General features: G+C 34.7%; 1 protein-coding gene across 1 annotated transcript; it reads right to left on the reverse strand.

The window, feature by feature from the left end:
• Window positions 1–7,620: 7,620 nt before the first annotated feature.
• LOC144853446 (uncharacterized) lies at window positions 7,621–9,191 on the reverse strand. Its single transcript, XM_078711142.1, has 3 exons — window positions 9,049–9,191; window positions 8,505–8,869; window positions 7,621–7,658 (listed from the first exon to the last, which is right to left on the reverse strand). Exons 1-3 carry the CDS (start codon window positions 9,189–9,191, stop codon window positions 7,621–7,623), a joined length of 546 nt encoding a protein of 181 aa, XP_078567268.1.
• Window positions 9,192–17,579: the final 8,388 nt, after the last annotated feature.

Genomic DNA, 17,579 nt, shown 5'->3' on the forward strand with positions numbered 1-17,579 from the left:
GTCAGGGTTACAGGTCCCAGGTTTTTAGTTGTTTTTAAAATTAATTAGTGTTCCATGACCTTCTCATCAAAATTAACGTCTCTCATAAAATTAAGAAAAGTTGTGCTATGTCAACATAATGTCAATGACGGCGAAATGTCCCCAATATTGGGGATAGCTATGAAAACAAATAAGTAAGTAAGTAACTTGTATTTCAAGGCAAAAGAAATTACTACAGAGGAGAAGAAACAAGCAACACTGTTAACAGTTATTGGCCCATCATCTTATAAGCTTTTACGAAATTTGGTTACACCAGAAAAACCCAAGGATAAAACATTCGATGAGCTGGTAACAGCTATGAATGGGCATCACAGTCCATGTGCCTAGTGAAATTGTACAGCGATACAAATTCAACTCACGCTTTCGACGTGATAATGAAACAGTGCCTGAATTTATGGCATCGCTTCGATCGATGGCAGAATTCTGTAACTTTGGAGCCTCGCTCAATACAATGTTACGAGATCATCTAGTTTTTGGCGTCCGTAATCACGGAATTTGGTCTTTTGGCAGAAAAAGCACTGACACTGGAAAAAGCTGTTGAAATTGCAACTAGCATCGAAACTGCAACAAGAAATGTAAGAGATCTGGCGCAGCCAACCTCTGCAGCTGCAGTTGAAAATGTAAACAAAATTGCTTACAAAAAGAAGTCAAAATTTACGGAATTGTTCAAAAAATGTCCAAAATTTCCACTTTTTAAACTTCAAGAATTATGCTATAATATTGCCATTTATGCACATATATTATGGTAACATCATCTTATAAAGCCATAGTAACTAGTTGTGTAAAAAAATAAAAAGGTCTAAATTTTGACATTTTTCGAAAAATTCACTGCGGGGGACCAAAGGAATTTTTTAGAAAAATTGCCAAATTTTCTTCTTTTTAAAATTCAATAAGTATGCTATAATATTGCAATTTATGCACATATATTGTGTTAACATCATCTTATGGAGACATAAAAACTAGTTAAGTCAAAAAATAAAAGGGTAAGTATTTGGCCATTTTTCGAAAATTTCACTGCTGGGGACCGAAAGAATTTTTCGAAAATTTGCAAATGTTCACTTTTTAATATCCAATAATTATGCTATTATATTGTCATTTATGTATATATATTGTGTTAACATCATCTTATAGAGCCATAGTAACTAGTTATGTAAACAAATAAAAGGGTCGAAATTTTGCCATTTTTCGAAAATTTCAATGCGGGGGAAAAAAGGAATTATTTCGAAAAATGGCAAAAAAATTCGATAATTATGCTATAATATTGCAATTTATGCACATATATTGTGTTAACATAATCTTATGAAGCCATAAAAACTAGTTATGTCAAATACAAATAAGAAGTCGAAACCATGTTTTCGCTGTGGAAAGAATAACCATTTGCCAGACAAATGTTATTTTAAGCAAACAACTTGCCATTATTGTAACAAGGTAGGACACATTCAATCTGTTTGTCTTAGCAAAAAGAAGGGGAAGCCCCAAACAGTTAAAAATGTTGTGGCAGATGAGCCAAGCGATGAACCAAGCAACATAGCTACAGAAATGTATGAAGAATTATTTGGAATAAAGACCACGTCTAGTCCTCCACCTATGAAAGTTAAGATACTGTTAGAGGGTTTGGATACTGAAATGGAAATTGACACAGGAGCCTCGGTATCAATAATGTCGCAGACGAAATTTAGGCAATTATGGCCTGAAAGAAAACTTGAACCTTCGTCAGTTAAGCTACGTACGTACACTGGACAAATAATGGATGTTTTGGGTAAAATTAATGCTGAAGTTACATACCAGAGTACTACTACAATATTACCGTTAACGATTGTGCGAACAGATGGACCTACCCTAATTGGTCGAGACTGGCTTCAGTTTATAAAGTTGGACTGGCAACAAATCAAGGTAATAAACCAATTAGATTTAAGTTCACTGCTTGGTAAATACCAAGAAATATTTAAAGATGAACTAGGTACCCTTAAGGGTACTGAAGCAAAAATGTATGTTGATAAAGAGACAATGCCAAAATTTTGCAAAGCCAGAAATGTTCCGTATGCTTTGCGACAGAAAGTAGATGACTAACTTGATCGCTTACAACGAGAAGGCATTATTGAACCTATACAGTTTTCAGACTGGGCTGCACCAATAGTTCCGGTACTTAAGGCAGATAAATCTACCATTAGGATCTGTGGTGACTACAAAATTACTGTAAATAAAGCAGCCAAAGTTGATCAGTATCCTTTGCCCCGAAGAAAAATTTACTAAATTGGACATATGTCACAAGCGTACCAACAATTACTCTTGGATAAAGATTCTCGAAAATATGTTGTAATCAACACTCAAAAGGGACTTTACAATATACACGGTTGCCGTTTGGAGTCTCTTCAGCACCAGCGATTTTCCAGCATGTCATGGAAGGACTATTACAAGGAGTTAAAGGTGTTACAGTATACCTGGACGATATATTAATTACAGGAAAGAATGACTTTGAGCATTTCGAAACTCTTGAAACCGTCCTAAAGCGACTGGCAGATGCTGGACTTCGTCTAAAAAAGAGTAAGTGTGTTTTTATGGTTAAATCTGTTGGTTATTTGGGACACCTGATCGACAAAGAGGGATTGCATCCCACAAACGCCAAAGTGAGAGCAATTAAAGATGCTCCAGCGTCTCAAAACTTGACAGAACTGAGAGCTTATTTGGGATTATTATCTTATTATGAAGTTTTTACCAAACTTATCCAACACACTTAATTGCTCTGTTATATGCCTTACTTCGTAAGGATAAAGCTTTGAACTGGACAAATTTAGAACAATCTACTTTTGATAAATCAAAGGAATTGCTACTTTCCTGCAGAGTACTTGCACATTATGATCCAAAAAAGGAAATAATATTATCGTGTGATGCATCTCAATATGGAATTGGGGCTGTGTTAGCACATCGACAAAGTGACGGTACAGGAAGACCAATCGCATTTGCATCTAGAACACTTGCAGAAGCGGAAAAAAAGTATTCGCAAATTGAGAAAGAAGGTTTGGCATGCGTTTTCGGGGTAACGCGATTTCAGTCTTACATTTATGGTAGACATTTCACATTGGTAACAGACCATAAGCCATTGCTGGGTCTTATTAATGAGGACAGACTTGTGCCCAGCCAAGCATCAGCTAGAATCCAACGTTGGGCACTGAAATTAGGTACATACAAATATACATTAAGATTCAAACTGACAAAGTCCCATGCCAATGCGGATGCCTTAAGCAGATTACCATTGCCAGGAAAACCAGAATCAATTCCACAACCTGCCGAAACTGTTCTATTGATGGAGCCAATGAACCAATCTCCAGTTTCCACAGCAGATATTAAAGGTTGGACGGTTAAAGATCCAACACTTTCTCGAGTTCTTTACTACATTGAAAAGGGTTGGCCCAATACTAATCCAAAAATTGAAAACTTGCAACCATATTGGATGGATCTGACAAAGAGAACTCTCTACACAAGATGGATGTATTTTGTGGGAAAATAGAATTGTTGTTCCACAGCCTGGTAGAAAACAGTTGCTACAAGCACTACATGACGGTCATACTGGAATTGTCAGAATGAAAAGTTTTGCTCGGGATTCGTTATGGTGGCCTAATATGGACAAAGACATATCAAAGCAGTGCGATACATGCCAATCCAATCAAACTTTACCACCTAAAGCACCATTGCACCCATGGAATTGGCCAAATAGACCATGGTCACGATTAAATATCGACTGTGCTGGACCATTTATTGGAAAAATGTTTTTAATACGATGCATACTCAAAATGGCTTGAGGTAATTCCGGTAAATTCCTCAACGACAAATACCACAGTGGATAAGCTCAGGCTTATATTTGCATCGCATGGATTGCCAGATAAAATAGTATCCGACAATGGAACATGTTTCACCAGTGATGAATTTCATACATTTGTAAAGCGAAATGGAATAAGACATTCTTTAACAGCCCCATATCACCCATCATCGAATGGTCTTGCGGAACGTGCTGTACGCACATTTAAAGAAACAATGAAACGTACGAAAGATGGATATATCGAAACAAAAGTCGCAAGATTCTTATGTTGTAATTTGTATGTTCTTGTTATCAGTTTCTTGTTTTTAGGACCCAAGTGGAAATAAGTTTTTAACTTTTCTTGGCATTCCTTGTAATCAAGGCCTGTTTTTTCCGTGCAATTGTTTTTCTATTTTCTATGTATTATATTTTATTGTTTTTTAACCTTGATTACCAAATAAAGTTAAAAAAAAAAACAATTCAAGATTCCTATTTAAATATAGAAATACACCTCATAGCACAACTGGCAAAACACCAGCAGAATTACTGAATGGCCGAAAATTGAAAACGCATTTTGATCTTTTACACCCTTATCAAGCAGATCGTGTTATCACTCAACTTGAAAAACAGAAATTAGCCCATGATCGTCATGCAAAGAACGCACTTTTGCAGAAGGAGAGTAGGTGTATATAAAGAACTTTAGAGGACAAATCTGAAATGGTTACCCGGAACAATAATATTAAAATCCGGTCGCATCTCATTCAAGACAAAACTAGAAGATGGACGAGTTTGTCGTCGTCATGCCGACCATATCAGGAAGCGTTATAGGCCTGTTCAAACTCAGGATAAACAGCTTACAAACAAAGATGATCCTCCACAATTACCTCCTATGCTCATTAATCCAAATCTGAACAGTGGAAACATCACAATCGACTGTCGAAGCACAGTCTATTACTGCTCAGCGAAGAGTATACCTTACTCGCGATAGAAAACCGCCGGAAAGATATGGACATTTTTAATAACTGAAATATAGAAACTTTTATGGACATTATTACTGGACAATTTAAAATGTTGATCTTATGTTTTACTTTATACAGTGCATTATACCATATACATTTAAAGTGTTATTAAACCATAACTTAGTACAGTGCTGCTTTGATTCAATTATAAATAAATAGCTTAGAATTGTTTATAATAGAAGGGAGGGAATGTAATGTATTGAACTTGATTAATATTACTTGCTACCAATTATTTATACTTCCTTCACCTGTTACCATATATATTATGTTAACCCACTTCTATATAACCCTGGCTACTTAATGGTCACTAATGGCTAAAGTAGACCCCTCTGCTGAGACCACTAAACATTCCACCTTGACAGATTAATTACCCATTACCGATATTGTTATTATATATAGTAGATGTAGAATAAAGAATAAACACTTCAGTGCTAGCTTTCAACTATAACAGAACTTGTCTCTCTCTCACTTATTTGTATTGTAAATCGGTACATTACAAAAAGTATTGTAGGTAAGTGTACTAGGTTGATGAAAATAATGCAACTAGCAAGTAAGGATACACAATGATTTACATTTACGTAACTTGGATAAATGCAAGTGGTCCGTAGATATATAGGATAAATACTATTAGTACTTACCCTAAATTAGGTATATGTATGTAAACCCTGTTCTTGTCTCTGACTGTTACCTTCTTTGTACAGTACCTACAGCGGACATTGGGTGGATACCATCATCATTTGATGGATTGGTCATAGTAGCGTAATGATCTTTCTTACACGCAGTATCAAAATGAGCGAATGTGACATCTATTGATAAGAAAGAGCAAAATACCTTTATTTGTAAATAAATAAGTATGTTGAAATATATTCATTTGGTAAGTTTCACCAAAAATGTATTCCGATATTAAAGACATATTTTATGATAAAACAGTACTAAGGGACAACCTCAACATTACAGTGGTGATAACTTGGATACAATGGCAATTTTATGTTATCCAAATAAGCATTCAGCTTCATGTGTAAACAGTATGAGTATGCGTTTCCTGCAATAGAACTCAACTGGTTTGTCCAAGTAAGGACTAGGTTTGTCCAAGTAAGGACCAGATTATGTCATGCTTTTACATACCTTGCAATCTTGTGTTTCCAGCAATAGCTGGGTAATTATGTATACCATGAAATGGAAAAAATGGAGCACCATTATCACCAGACATGAAATTTGCCCTCACGTATCCAGCATTTCCATTGTCTGGACCACAAGGTGCACACTGTTTTGCACTTTGACCTGCATTCTCCGGTTGATTCTGAAATACTTACATGAAAATGTTAATGGGAAAATGTAATATTTTAATCAGAATTTATAAATTACGTGACTGATTACACAATGGAATGGCATTATCAGTACACGTTAAGAAAAAGAAGGTAGAAGAGTAAGAAAGTCCTTTGACAAATTTCCTTATGAAAGTCAAGTATGCATATATAATATCTATACATTGATTTTATTTGACAGAATGCAAAATATAGTTCCCCAAACTGACAAAATAATAACATTTGAACAGAACAGAAATAAAATCTTTTAAAATGAATAATAAAAATGTTCATATTTATTGAAAATGTTTATATCTTTTTTTTGTGTCTTTTTTGGGTTTCCCACTTTTATTTCATCGTCATTAACATTGTTCCATTCATCATGATTTTTACATTTATACATTATCTAATCTAATTCATCATAATTGCTTAATTACAGTATTCAGTTTGTAACATGCTACAAATGTTTATATTCTTACTGAACCTACCTGTAACTCATCGCAATCAAAGAACAGGCTTGTACCAATTATAAACGATGACTACATTCTCACACATACTTATCAACAGCTTCATGACTAAGAGAAGATGGCCCAATGACAAATGGCATCACCCCAATGTTGTTGTCTAAAATCTAAAATGTAAGTTACTATATAAGGAAAAGAGAAGTATTTTGGTATTGCTTACCTGCTCCAACTGTGTGGTGAATTACATTATCCTGAATTGCATCCAGATAGCAGGACTGAAGCCATTATGAAATGTATATTCACGTACAAACAATGGACTTTCTACAGTAACTTCTCCAATATCCAAGAAAGCAACTGAATAATGTGGCTCATAATAATCTGAAACAAATAAATAAGTGTCACTATCGAATGAATAAGTGCCAGACAAAAACCTCAGGGAAAAAAAAGTTACAATTACAGAACTAACACTTTCCAATGTAAGAATGTTCCTTTATAGAAGTATTTTAACACAACCTGTGTTATTATAATGTATTATTCTGGTCCTCAAGCTTTACTGGAAACTGAGGAAATTCGGATTAGGCCCTCCACGGACCCTCGACAGCCAGCAGTGCAGCGCCTACCAGATCAGCACACCGGGAGACAATCCCCTACTTTTTTCAAACAGTGTACCACGTTCTTTAATGTGCACTGTTAAGTACACAGGACCAACGGCTTTACATCTCATCCGAAGAATAAGGCAATGAGAGTAAAGCATCCTGCCTAAGGAACCATGGTGGTCTATTTATAATTATTTTCTCTCAATCTAATAACAATCATTGCCATGATTCAATAAATTGTTTATTAATTAAAAATATAAAAATCATCACCATTAATGACCAGAAATAATGAGTGATAGAGCTGATAATGTTAGTTTTCCCAACGATTATATAATCTTAAGTTTCCAAAGAAGGAAAGAAGGCAAATAAAGAGAATGCTAGAAGTTTGGACTGGCAAACAGTTTAGTGTACACATAAACAGTAGTTACTGGCACTGTATACTTCAACACAAAGAATAATTATTCTAAATATTTATTTCTTAGGCTTAATACTTACAATAGTTGATTAGATCCACTGCTAGCACTCTTCTTCCTTAGATTCATTCGCATAGTCTGACATTTTAACTTAAGGTACCTTCTCTGTGGGTGCTCAAATGAAAACTGTCAATGGATGTCAAAGGTTGAAAAAGCAATGCGTTGCTCAATTTCTAAACAATGACCCTGTTGTACACACATTTGACTGGATATTTGTTTAATTAATGTACAGTATGTATATGCATGTATGAACATGCTCGCCTGCATCTTAAATTGAGAGGATCTGTGTGTGTAGCATCCAATAAGAATTTAGTGAAGTTCGAGAAGCTGGGAAGAGCAACCCTGTGTTGATCTGGGCCTCCGTGGATAAATTGAACTTATTATACCTATTCATGGTAACAGTAACGTTTGTTGCTCTTAGAGTGGATACGGTAGTCTACAATTGAAGATGCTTTTAAAATTGGGGTAGGGGGAAGTATTAATAGAAGGTAGTGGGTTAAATAGAGGGAGACCTGCATTGAAAATTTGAAATGGACTGTAGTCTTCAAAAAGAAGTTGCTCTTAGATTGGATACATCACTAGTCTACAATTGATGGTGATTTTTGAATTATAATGCAGTATTAAATAGAAGATGGATGGTTAATTAGAGAGAGAACTGCATTGACAATTTGAAAATGACTTATAATTAATTATCTTCAAAAATCTTCAATTAGATTAAACTGAACATCAAATTTCTCAACAACTTTTAGTGTTGATCTGCGATTGATATGTGGAAAACACCCTCAATGACAGAAAACTCTGTTGAGTTGATACCTTCTAGCGTGGATGAGTTGGAATAAACAATGCTGAATTTAAAGAAGTAACCACTTCCTGACAGATTAATGGCAAGATCAGTGAAGTTGGCCCAGCCATGGATTATATCTACATACGAATAATTCCTTTTTTTTCGTAGAATATTTGTATCAAACCTATGGTGTATTACCACAGCTTGATAGCCTATATTGGAGTTTAGAAAGAATTGTGTTAAATCTACACTGGTATCCAATATAGAGATGCAAGGTTGAATCTCAAATAGCATCAGCCGTTGTAAACGTATACTCATTGTGCTTGAGAATTGATAGATGATTTCTACTCCTGGGTCACTAGATGCCTCTTCTTCAGCTTGCTTCTCAGAATACCTGTGAACCAATTAGTTATGTTGTTTTGTAATGATATAGGCATTATGGTTATGTTCGTTACAAGCCACACATGAGAATACAATTTAAGACTTTGGACAAGACGATACAAGCCAGTTCTTTACAACAGTAACTCTACAGAAAACTCTACTTCAACTCATTACTTCTTAAATGTGACTTACGTTTTATTGCCTGTACTTGGACCTCCTGTTGTATTTGTTGCTCTCACACCCCTTGTTGGGTCTTCGGCTGGGGGAGAAGGATCGGTCATTGCTAATAACCTCAACTTCAAGACTCTCGTACAAAGTACCGGTTTGTGCTGCATTAACAATTTCTGCTTGAAGGTTAACTAACTCATCATGTTCTAGGGTTGAATTGCCTGTAAGGAAGAAATGTTAATTATTGTTTAGATATTAAAAGAATAGGCAATGAAATAAAATTCAACTCATTTCTAAACATATAAAACTGAAAAAAGAAGAAATCTGGATAGATTATGTGATACTTTAATATGGTTAAAGAAAGCTATTTACTTACTGTATTATATATACCAAACTGGCAAGATTGTTAACAAGATCTTCTTCATAGAAGTCATCAACATCAACAGAAGCCACACCAACGTCAACCATTATAACCGGTGTAGTGATGATGTCAATTGGGTCACTACCACGTATAAGTATCCAAAGAGTCTGCCAATCGCGATCAAAATAGTTCTCGCCATAAATGCTGGAGTCATGAACTGATCGTCTGGTCTATTTGGATCTTCTGGAACCCATATGAACATATCTCCATCCAGCTGCCTGTTATTTGGCATGACATAGTGACCTTGATGGTACACATCTAAGCGTTGAGGATTGGCATACCAGATGCCGACAACTATTTTCTGATCTGGAGCTGTGTTCAGGAAATGAAGTCATAACGTTTGAGGATTCGTTGAACTCTCATAAACATCTCATAAGTCTCTCCAATTGCAACGATAGACATAAATGTGCTGATGCGCTCTTGACATGTGTACCCATGACACCAGCCGTGATCTTGTGGTCCATTGATCAAATCAACATAACCGTTAGACACAATGACGATTGGTGAAGACGTCGTAATTCTTGTGTCAGGATCAAGACTTTCAATAATCAACATAGCGTAATCGTAGTCATAGCATTCAAAAGCCTGCCAAGATTCATGCCATATGCAGTCTTCTGTACCAATGATACCTTAATGAAAAGAGCAGATTAGATAAAAGATTTTACTACCATTGATGTCTGTAACCATCATGTTTGAAATTCTATAATCCTATAATTCTAAGTCCACGTCTCGGATCTCTGTCCCACTCGTATGCAGAATCAGGAATAACATAACCAGGCCGTGATCCTACTAGAATTCCACCATCTTCGTCTCTGATCATTGCATTCTTAAATGCATCACAATCCATCTCCACGCACTCAGAAGGATTAAAGACCCCTTCCCTTCAATTTGTGACGTTTTGTAAAAATAATACATATATATTACTTTAAAAACATTAAACAAGGTCATTCCTTGTCTTAAATGTACGTTTTATGGTAAATTATGATAAAAAGTGAGAAACAATGCACTACCTATGTAGCTCGCGGCGAATGACCTCTCGTGGGCAGTCTTTAGGTCTAGCCTAGCTAGGCTGAGTTTTGTAGGCCTAGCCGGTAAACATCGGTAACGTACGAATATCGTATGCTAGTTATATACCTAGCCTGACGTTGTATAGTTGCTGCATTAATTGTCTTTCTATATTTGCCAGACTCCGTTGATACAAAATGGGGAAAACCTGGTACTTTCGGTGAAAATTTATGAGTCTTCCATTTGTTTTGGCCTCACGATCAATCAAAAAGTGGGTGAATTACAGAAGAAAAACAAAAATATCAATCCGCACGCAATGCATTTTGGGATTTATAGCGGGCCGCTAAAATTACTAGAATCAACTTATTTTTCACATTTTTAACCATTTAAAGACAAAAAAGTTACCATATAATATTTATTTTTACATTAATTGTAGTTTGTGACCTTAAATTAGATCTAAAAAACGTAGGGAAGGGGGTCTTTTTAACTTTACTGTAGTGTTAAGATTAAATGAAAAGTATTGTAGGTACAGAAAGTGTACTAGGTTGATGAAAATAATGCAATTAGCAAGTAAAGATACACAATGATTTACAATAACGTAACTTGGATAAATGCAAGCGGTCCGTAGATATATAGGATAAATACTATTAGTACTTACCCTAAATTAGGTATATGTATGTAAACCCTGTTCTTGTCTCTGACTGCTACCTTCTTTGTACCTATAAGCATTCAGCTTCATGTGTAAACAGTATGAGTATGCGTTTCCTGCAATAGAACTCAAACAATGGCAGTTGTTGGTTTGTCGAAGTAAGGACTAGGTTTGTCCAAGTAAGGACCAGATTATGTCATGCTTTTACATACCTTGCAATCTTGTGCTTCCAGCAATAGCTGGGTAATTATGTATACCATGAAATTGAAAAAATTGAGCACCATTACATGAAATTTGCCCACACGAATCCAGCATTTCCATTCTCTGGACGAGGTGCACGCTGTTTTGCACTTTGACCTGCATTCTCCGGTTGATTCTGAAATATTTACATGAAAATGTTAATGGAAAAATGTAATATTTTAATCAGAATTTATAAATTACGTAACTGATTACACAATGGAATGGCATTATCAGTACACGTTAAGAAAAAGGAGGTAGAAGAGTAAGAAAGTCCTTTGACAAATTTCCTTTCGAGTGAAAGTCAAGTATGCATATACTGTATAATAAATATACATTGATTTTATTTGACAGAATGCAAAATAGAGTTCCCCAAAATGAAAATATAATAAAAATTGAAATACAGAAAAAAAAAAAACATCTTTTAAAATGAATAATAAAAATGTTCATATTTATTGAAACTGTTTATATCTTTTTTTTTTTTTTTTTGGTTTCCCACTTTTATTTCATCGTCATTAACATTGTTTCATTCATTATGATTTTTACATATATACAGTATTCGGTTTGTAACATGCTATTTAATGTTAAATCTTACTGAACCTACCTGTAACTCATCGCAATCAAAGAACAGGCTTGTACCAATTATAAACGTCCATTCTCACACATACTTATCAACAGCTTCATGACTAAGAGAAGATGGCTCAATGACAAATGGCATCACCCCGATGTTGTTGTCAGCAAGAACAAGATCAGTCATTTGGAAAAAGACTCCATAATCCCAATTCTTCCAGATGAAGAAATTGGCAATCTGACCATCCCTCGTCATGAACACCGTGCAAAGAAGTATGGCCTTCGTTGTTGCTCCATTGACTTTCAACGTCACAATCTCCCCACTGACATGGTACAGCACCATCTCAGAGCCTACCACAGTGTTGTCTTGTAGGATGACATCTCTGGAGCTCTCAATTTCAATACCTGCTGGCCACGATATATCCTCAGCATTGTAGCGGTCTTGATATGTACCAGGAAAGACAGAACAGCAGATTAATCTAAAATGTAAGTTACTATATAAGGGAAAGAGAAGTATTTTGGCATTGCTTACCTGCTCCAACTGTGTGGTGAATTACATTATCCTGAATTGTTAGTCCTGAAGTACCAAACATCCCGATAGCAGGACTGAAGCCATTATGAAATGTATACAACCGCTGGACCTTCTACAGTAACTTCTCCAATATCCAAGAAAGCAACCTAAGGGAACATTATACTTACCTGTTGATTAAGTTAATTAACAATTGGGATGAAATATTTTACAGTACTTTGTACTTAATTTATTATTAACATTAAAACATATTTTAGTGTAAATTAAAAATAATTTTATTTTATAGTTGTTTATTTATAATTTAATTTAGCATTTACTTAAACTATAGGCTTAATATAATTAAGTTAAGTTATCTTGCCCAGTGGGCTAGTCACAACAAAAACAAAAATCAAGCCCTGCTGAAATGGAAGCCTTATAATTCTTTTTTGCACTTTTTTTTATAAAAAGAAGAATTATCTGCAATTGCGCCATTGGCTGCAACAGTATTTTTAATTAATGATTTATGATTTTTTTCAAATAACTACTGCATATATCACAATATATCACTTTTTAACAATTAGCCAGTAAATCATGGTCTGGTGTTAACATTCTGAATTTTCCACTGATGCAGTGATGCCTGAATTTCACTACACTGCATAAAATATTAGTAAGCCTATTATAAGATTACCTTTTCCTTCAAATAGAATACAGTAAATGTCCATCTGGGTCTTGTCTTCTAATATGTGATGCTTCAAAACACATATCCAGTCGTCTTCTGTTGGTCATTTTGAGATTTTTTTCTTCTGAAGAAACAATAACAATTCTACTAATTTTTTAATTAATTATTAGGTCGTACAGACAGTGACCAACAACTTTATGTCTTGTCTGAAGAATCACCCAAGAACACAGACAAGTCAGCACAGATCTCGAATTATAAAATATTGCTTATTGAATCGATCAAAAGATGTGTACGGCGTAACAGTTAGCGTTATTTAAATATTCCTTGTTTTTAACTATATAAATATTGACTTTTTGGAACTGAAGTTGATTTATAAAAAGCATATAGGCCTATTTACATCGTATTTGTTACATATAACCCTGAATAGTCTTTGGTTTGGTGTTTAATATAGGACATGCGAATAGATTGTACTGTATTTATTAGGTATTGGTATAAAATAGGCTAGGCCAATACTAGGATGATAGGTCCCAGCATGTAGGCTAGCCTGCTGGGCCTAAAAAAAATAAACCTTAAACCAAAATTACATTTCCTAGTTTTTAGAATGAAAGCTGTCAACAGAAAACCTAATTGAATATAGGGTCTTCGGCCTAGGCTAGCTTGATACTAGACTAACGATATAGCCTTTATAGTAATAATACTAGCCTAGCTAGGCCTTAGTAGGCCTAGGCCTAACCCATTCCCATAAAAGAAAGAAGAAGAAAACAGATCTGTCATATAGGCCTAGCTAGCCTAACTAGGCCTAGAGCTATAATAGACTATAGGCCTAGTAGGCCTAGAGCTAATACTAGGCCTAGGCCTATTATTATGATAGGCCTAGGCCTAGGCCTATTCTATTGTTGCAACCACTTTACCTTAAAAAAAACAATTTGTATCCAAAGCTAATTTGATACGAAGACATCCTTCCACATGCCAATAAAAAAACTACTAGCTAGGGGCCTAGGCCTAGCTAAGTATAAAAAGTGTATTGCTATACAATACAATACAACGGATAGGCCAGCTAGGCCTAGGCCTAGGCTAGGCCGAAATCAAACTTCCCCGCAGGAGGTTCGTGCAGGCCCACACTTTTTGAGACTCGTCAACTTATTGTTTAAGAATGCAGATATTTTTTGCCCCGTCGATATAAAATATTTTCCGGTAGAAGTAATTATTAGTTTATTACTAATTCTTATGTTAAGGTAGTATAAGTATAGGATTTGGTAAATCATTTAATACAAATAAATATAAGTAGAACCACCAGAACTATTTCCGCTATACAGCCCTATTTAAAAATGGCCTGGTCTAAATTAACATTCTACCTACTAGGGAACGTAGGTTGGCCGAGGCACTCTGCTTGACTTTCTAGGCCCCCCACACTACAAGTCCTAGGCCTACCCGTTAGGCCAATTTCTCTCGCGTTGTGGTAATAAGGATACGCAGCTAAAGTGAATTTCCTCCGCTACACTGAACCACGAGCTAAGCCTACATATTTACCGATACTCGTCAATTTATTTTTTTATGGCATCAATGCTACACATTTTGCCCATTGATAATACATTTTCTCGTACTAAAAAGTACTTATTAATTTAATTCATTATGTCTATACTTTATTTATTTAGATATTTAGTTTCGGTTTCTTGTTGAATAAACTGCAAATAAATAAAGCTATTGTATTTCTAAAGGTTCCTTTAGCAAAATGGAATCATCTTTCCTATAGTATATAAGAATACAAAAATATTTAGGATCTCGCTATTTATCTGGGCGATGTAGTCTGTGGGGTTAAAGAATACTCGAGCGGAAGAATACAACACATAATAACCATATCTATTACCAGTAAAACAGCGTCCTCTCTTATTATTTCGCGTAGGTTTCAAATAATAACGGGAAAAAAAGTTAAGTAATATTTAATAGCATAAGTGTGTTCCACTCATAAAAGAGTATTTAATTCCAAAATTGTAATACAGTATATCGAAAAGTTAGATTTTTATTAGTGATAGAAATTTAGTATTATTTGGATAAAATAAAACTGTAAAAACATCATTCAAAAACCATCGTGGAAAAATACTTAACCAACTTCAATTTTGTTCAAATTTGGTACAATAATTCTATATGTATTTATTTATCTTTAGTATAAAAATTGTGTAATTTACTAGAATTTTAGATGATTTGGACATTTTTTATTTTTCAAAATATGATGCCTATGGTTCTACTATACATTTACAACATTTTTTTTTACTAAAAGTGCGCCTAAGTTATTTTTTTAAAAAAACTTGATACTAGTATTTTTCTTTTACATTATAACATTTGTGTAGTAAATTTTTCTTCTCATAAGCTATTATAGTGTAGGCCTACATTTATATTATAGTAGAACCGTTTAATTGGGGACAGCTCTTTTTACTATTTCGCCTTAACGTCTGTTTTTTTAACATTCGCCATTTACATTGCAAATTATAAATGGTATTATTATTTTTTAGTGGATTTAGAATAGCTAGAACATGTGTGATAGTAGTTTTGACTAAACTATATCAGGGAAGAGTGAGATTAAAGCAGTCGTGAATTAAAATTTCAATAAAATTTGTCAACAAATATAATTTTACTGTTTCGCCTTAACGTCTGTTTTTTTAACATTCGCCATTTAGGCCTAGGCCTACATCGCATTATAAATGGTATTATAATTTATACTGGATTTGGAATAGCTAGAACAGTGTGTAGTTTAAACTATACTATATCAGGGGAATGAACGTGAATTAAAATGTCCATAACATTTGTCAACAAATATAATTTTGCGATTTCGCCTTAACGTCTGTTTTTTTTTACATTCGCCATTTGCATTATAAATGGTATTATTTTTATAATGGATTTGGAATAGCTAGAACATGTGTGTAGATCTTTTCCAGATGGATTTCTTTCAAACTAAATGAGGGGATCTGCTAGGTTCCCGCCCGGAGAAATAGTTTTTCTTACAAGATTTGAATAATCAACAATATCAACATTCAACAGTGTGGCGTGTTGACCACAATGAATAACAATACCATCTTCCCCACTACACCTGCACCAACTCATTTGCATAATAACGCACGGCATACCAACTGATCAATATTTGTATAGGAGTAGCAATCAATGGGTTGGTTGGATGGCTGCTGTTGTTCATCATGTAATTCATTGTATCAGTTGTTTTGATTTCTCATGATCAATTATTCACTTAATTCATTTCATTTATTCATGATCAAACACAGTAAAATGTAGTACATGGTTTGGAATAATGTTCGTTTGTTCAAAGTTAATAATTCACACAGAAATTGTGAAATTATTTATTACAATAATGCATATGTATTTAAATAAATAGAGAGAATACACTAGCCAGGCTAGGCATCGGCATCTTTACACATTTCTATTTATTTGTTCCTAATTTTCTGACATAACTTAGGTGTTCTTAAAATTGAGGGCGCCAAACATAAAATTTACGAGATCGGAAAGAGGCGGGAAGCCAAAAAAAAATGATGGTGTGCTCCCTTGCCTCTAGCACGGTAAGGCTCTCTCACAGCCTTGGGGGTACCACACATCAGATGCTTTGATGTTATTGCCTCATAATGTGTGGTGGAAAGGGGGACGTTTAAGTCTGTGAACCCCAAACACAGAAGCTCGCATAGCTTTAACTCTTTTCCACCGACCGGCATGGGGTTTGAACCCACGATAATCGTGTTCCACGACGCTCTACCAACTGAGCTATCCGGCCCTCTGGTTAATAGCAAGGTTAAAACTAGATTCGTTTCCTCAAAAGTACGTCATGAATATGCAAATTTATGACGTAACGATTAGAATGACGTAATATGAAGCGCGTATAAGACTATACTATTGTCACCTTTTATTACTCGTGTACATTGTGGCATAACGGGTAGTGCTCTAGTAACTATCGTTTGGATTGTATTCTCTCAGCTCTACTGGCTGGGGTTCGAATCTCTACGGATTTCTTTTTTTTTTTTAATAAATATAAAATGCTTTTCTTTTATTTTGAAAGAGAGATATTTAGAGAGTCAGGTTAATTTAGAATAATATAATGTAAAAGATTAACAACATCAAAATTCAACAGTGTGGCGCGTTGACCGCCGCGAATGACTAACAATTGAATGTCAGAAAAAAAGGAATTATAGTTCTCTTCGTTACGTGTTTAGAAAAGAATTTATATCTCATCGTTGGTGGTATGTCGGCGTTGTTATGCAAATGGATTTGTACAGGTGTAGTGGGAAAGATGGTATTCCAACCGTTTAAAACCAAAATATCGGCTAAATATATTCTTTTTTGCGTTTCAACATAATTATATGTTAATGATTCCAATTACGATACAAACTTTTTTTTTATTTTGTAGGTAAATTGGCAGATATAACCCTTTTTGTCTTTCCCCTTAACGTTTTCATACCACAAGGAATTTATTATTACCCTTAAGGCCATT

The sequence above is a fragment of the Antedon bifida genome, chromosome 10 (genome assembly GCF_963402885.1).
Source record: "Antedon bifida chromosome 10, ecAntBifi1.1, whole genome shotgun sequence".
Classification (NCBI taxonomy): Eukaryota; Metazoa; Echinodermata; class Crinoidea; order Comatulida; family Antedonidae; genus Antedon; species Antedon bifida.

Coding starts and splice junctions, on each gene's coding strand:
- LOC144853446 (XM_078711142.1), bottom strand. CDS start 9,191: ATGCAGCACAAACCGGTACTTTGTACGAGAGTCTTGAAGTTGAGGTTA. Junction 8,870..9,048: donor CCAAGTACAGGCAATAAAAC/GTAAGTCACATT, acceptor ATTGGTTCACAG/GTATTCTGAGAAGCAAGCTG. Junction 7,659..8,504: donor CAACTCATCCACGCTAGAAG/GTATCAACTCAA, acceptor TTTGTGTTGAAG/TATACAGTGCCAGTAACTAC.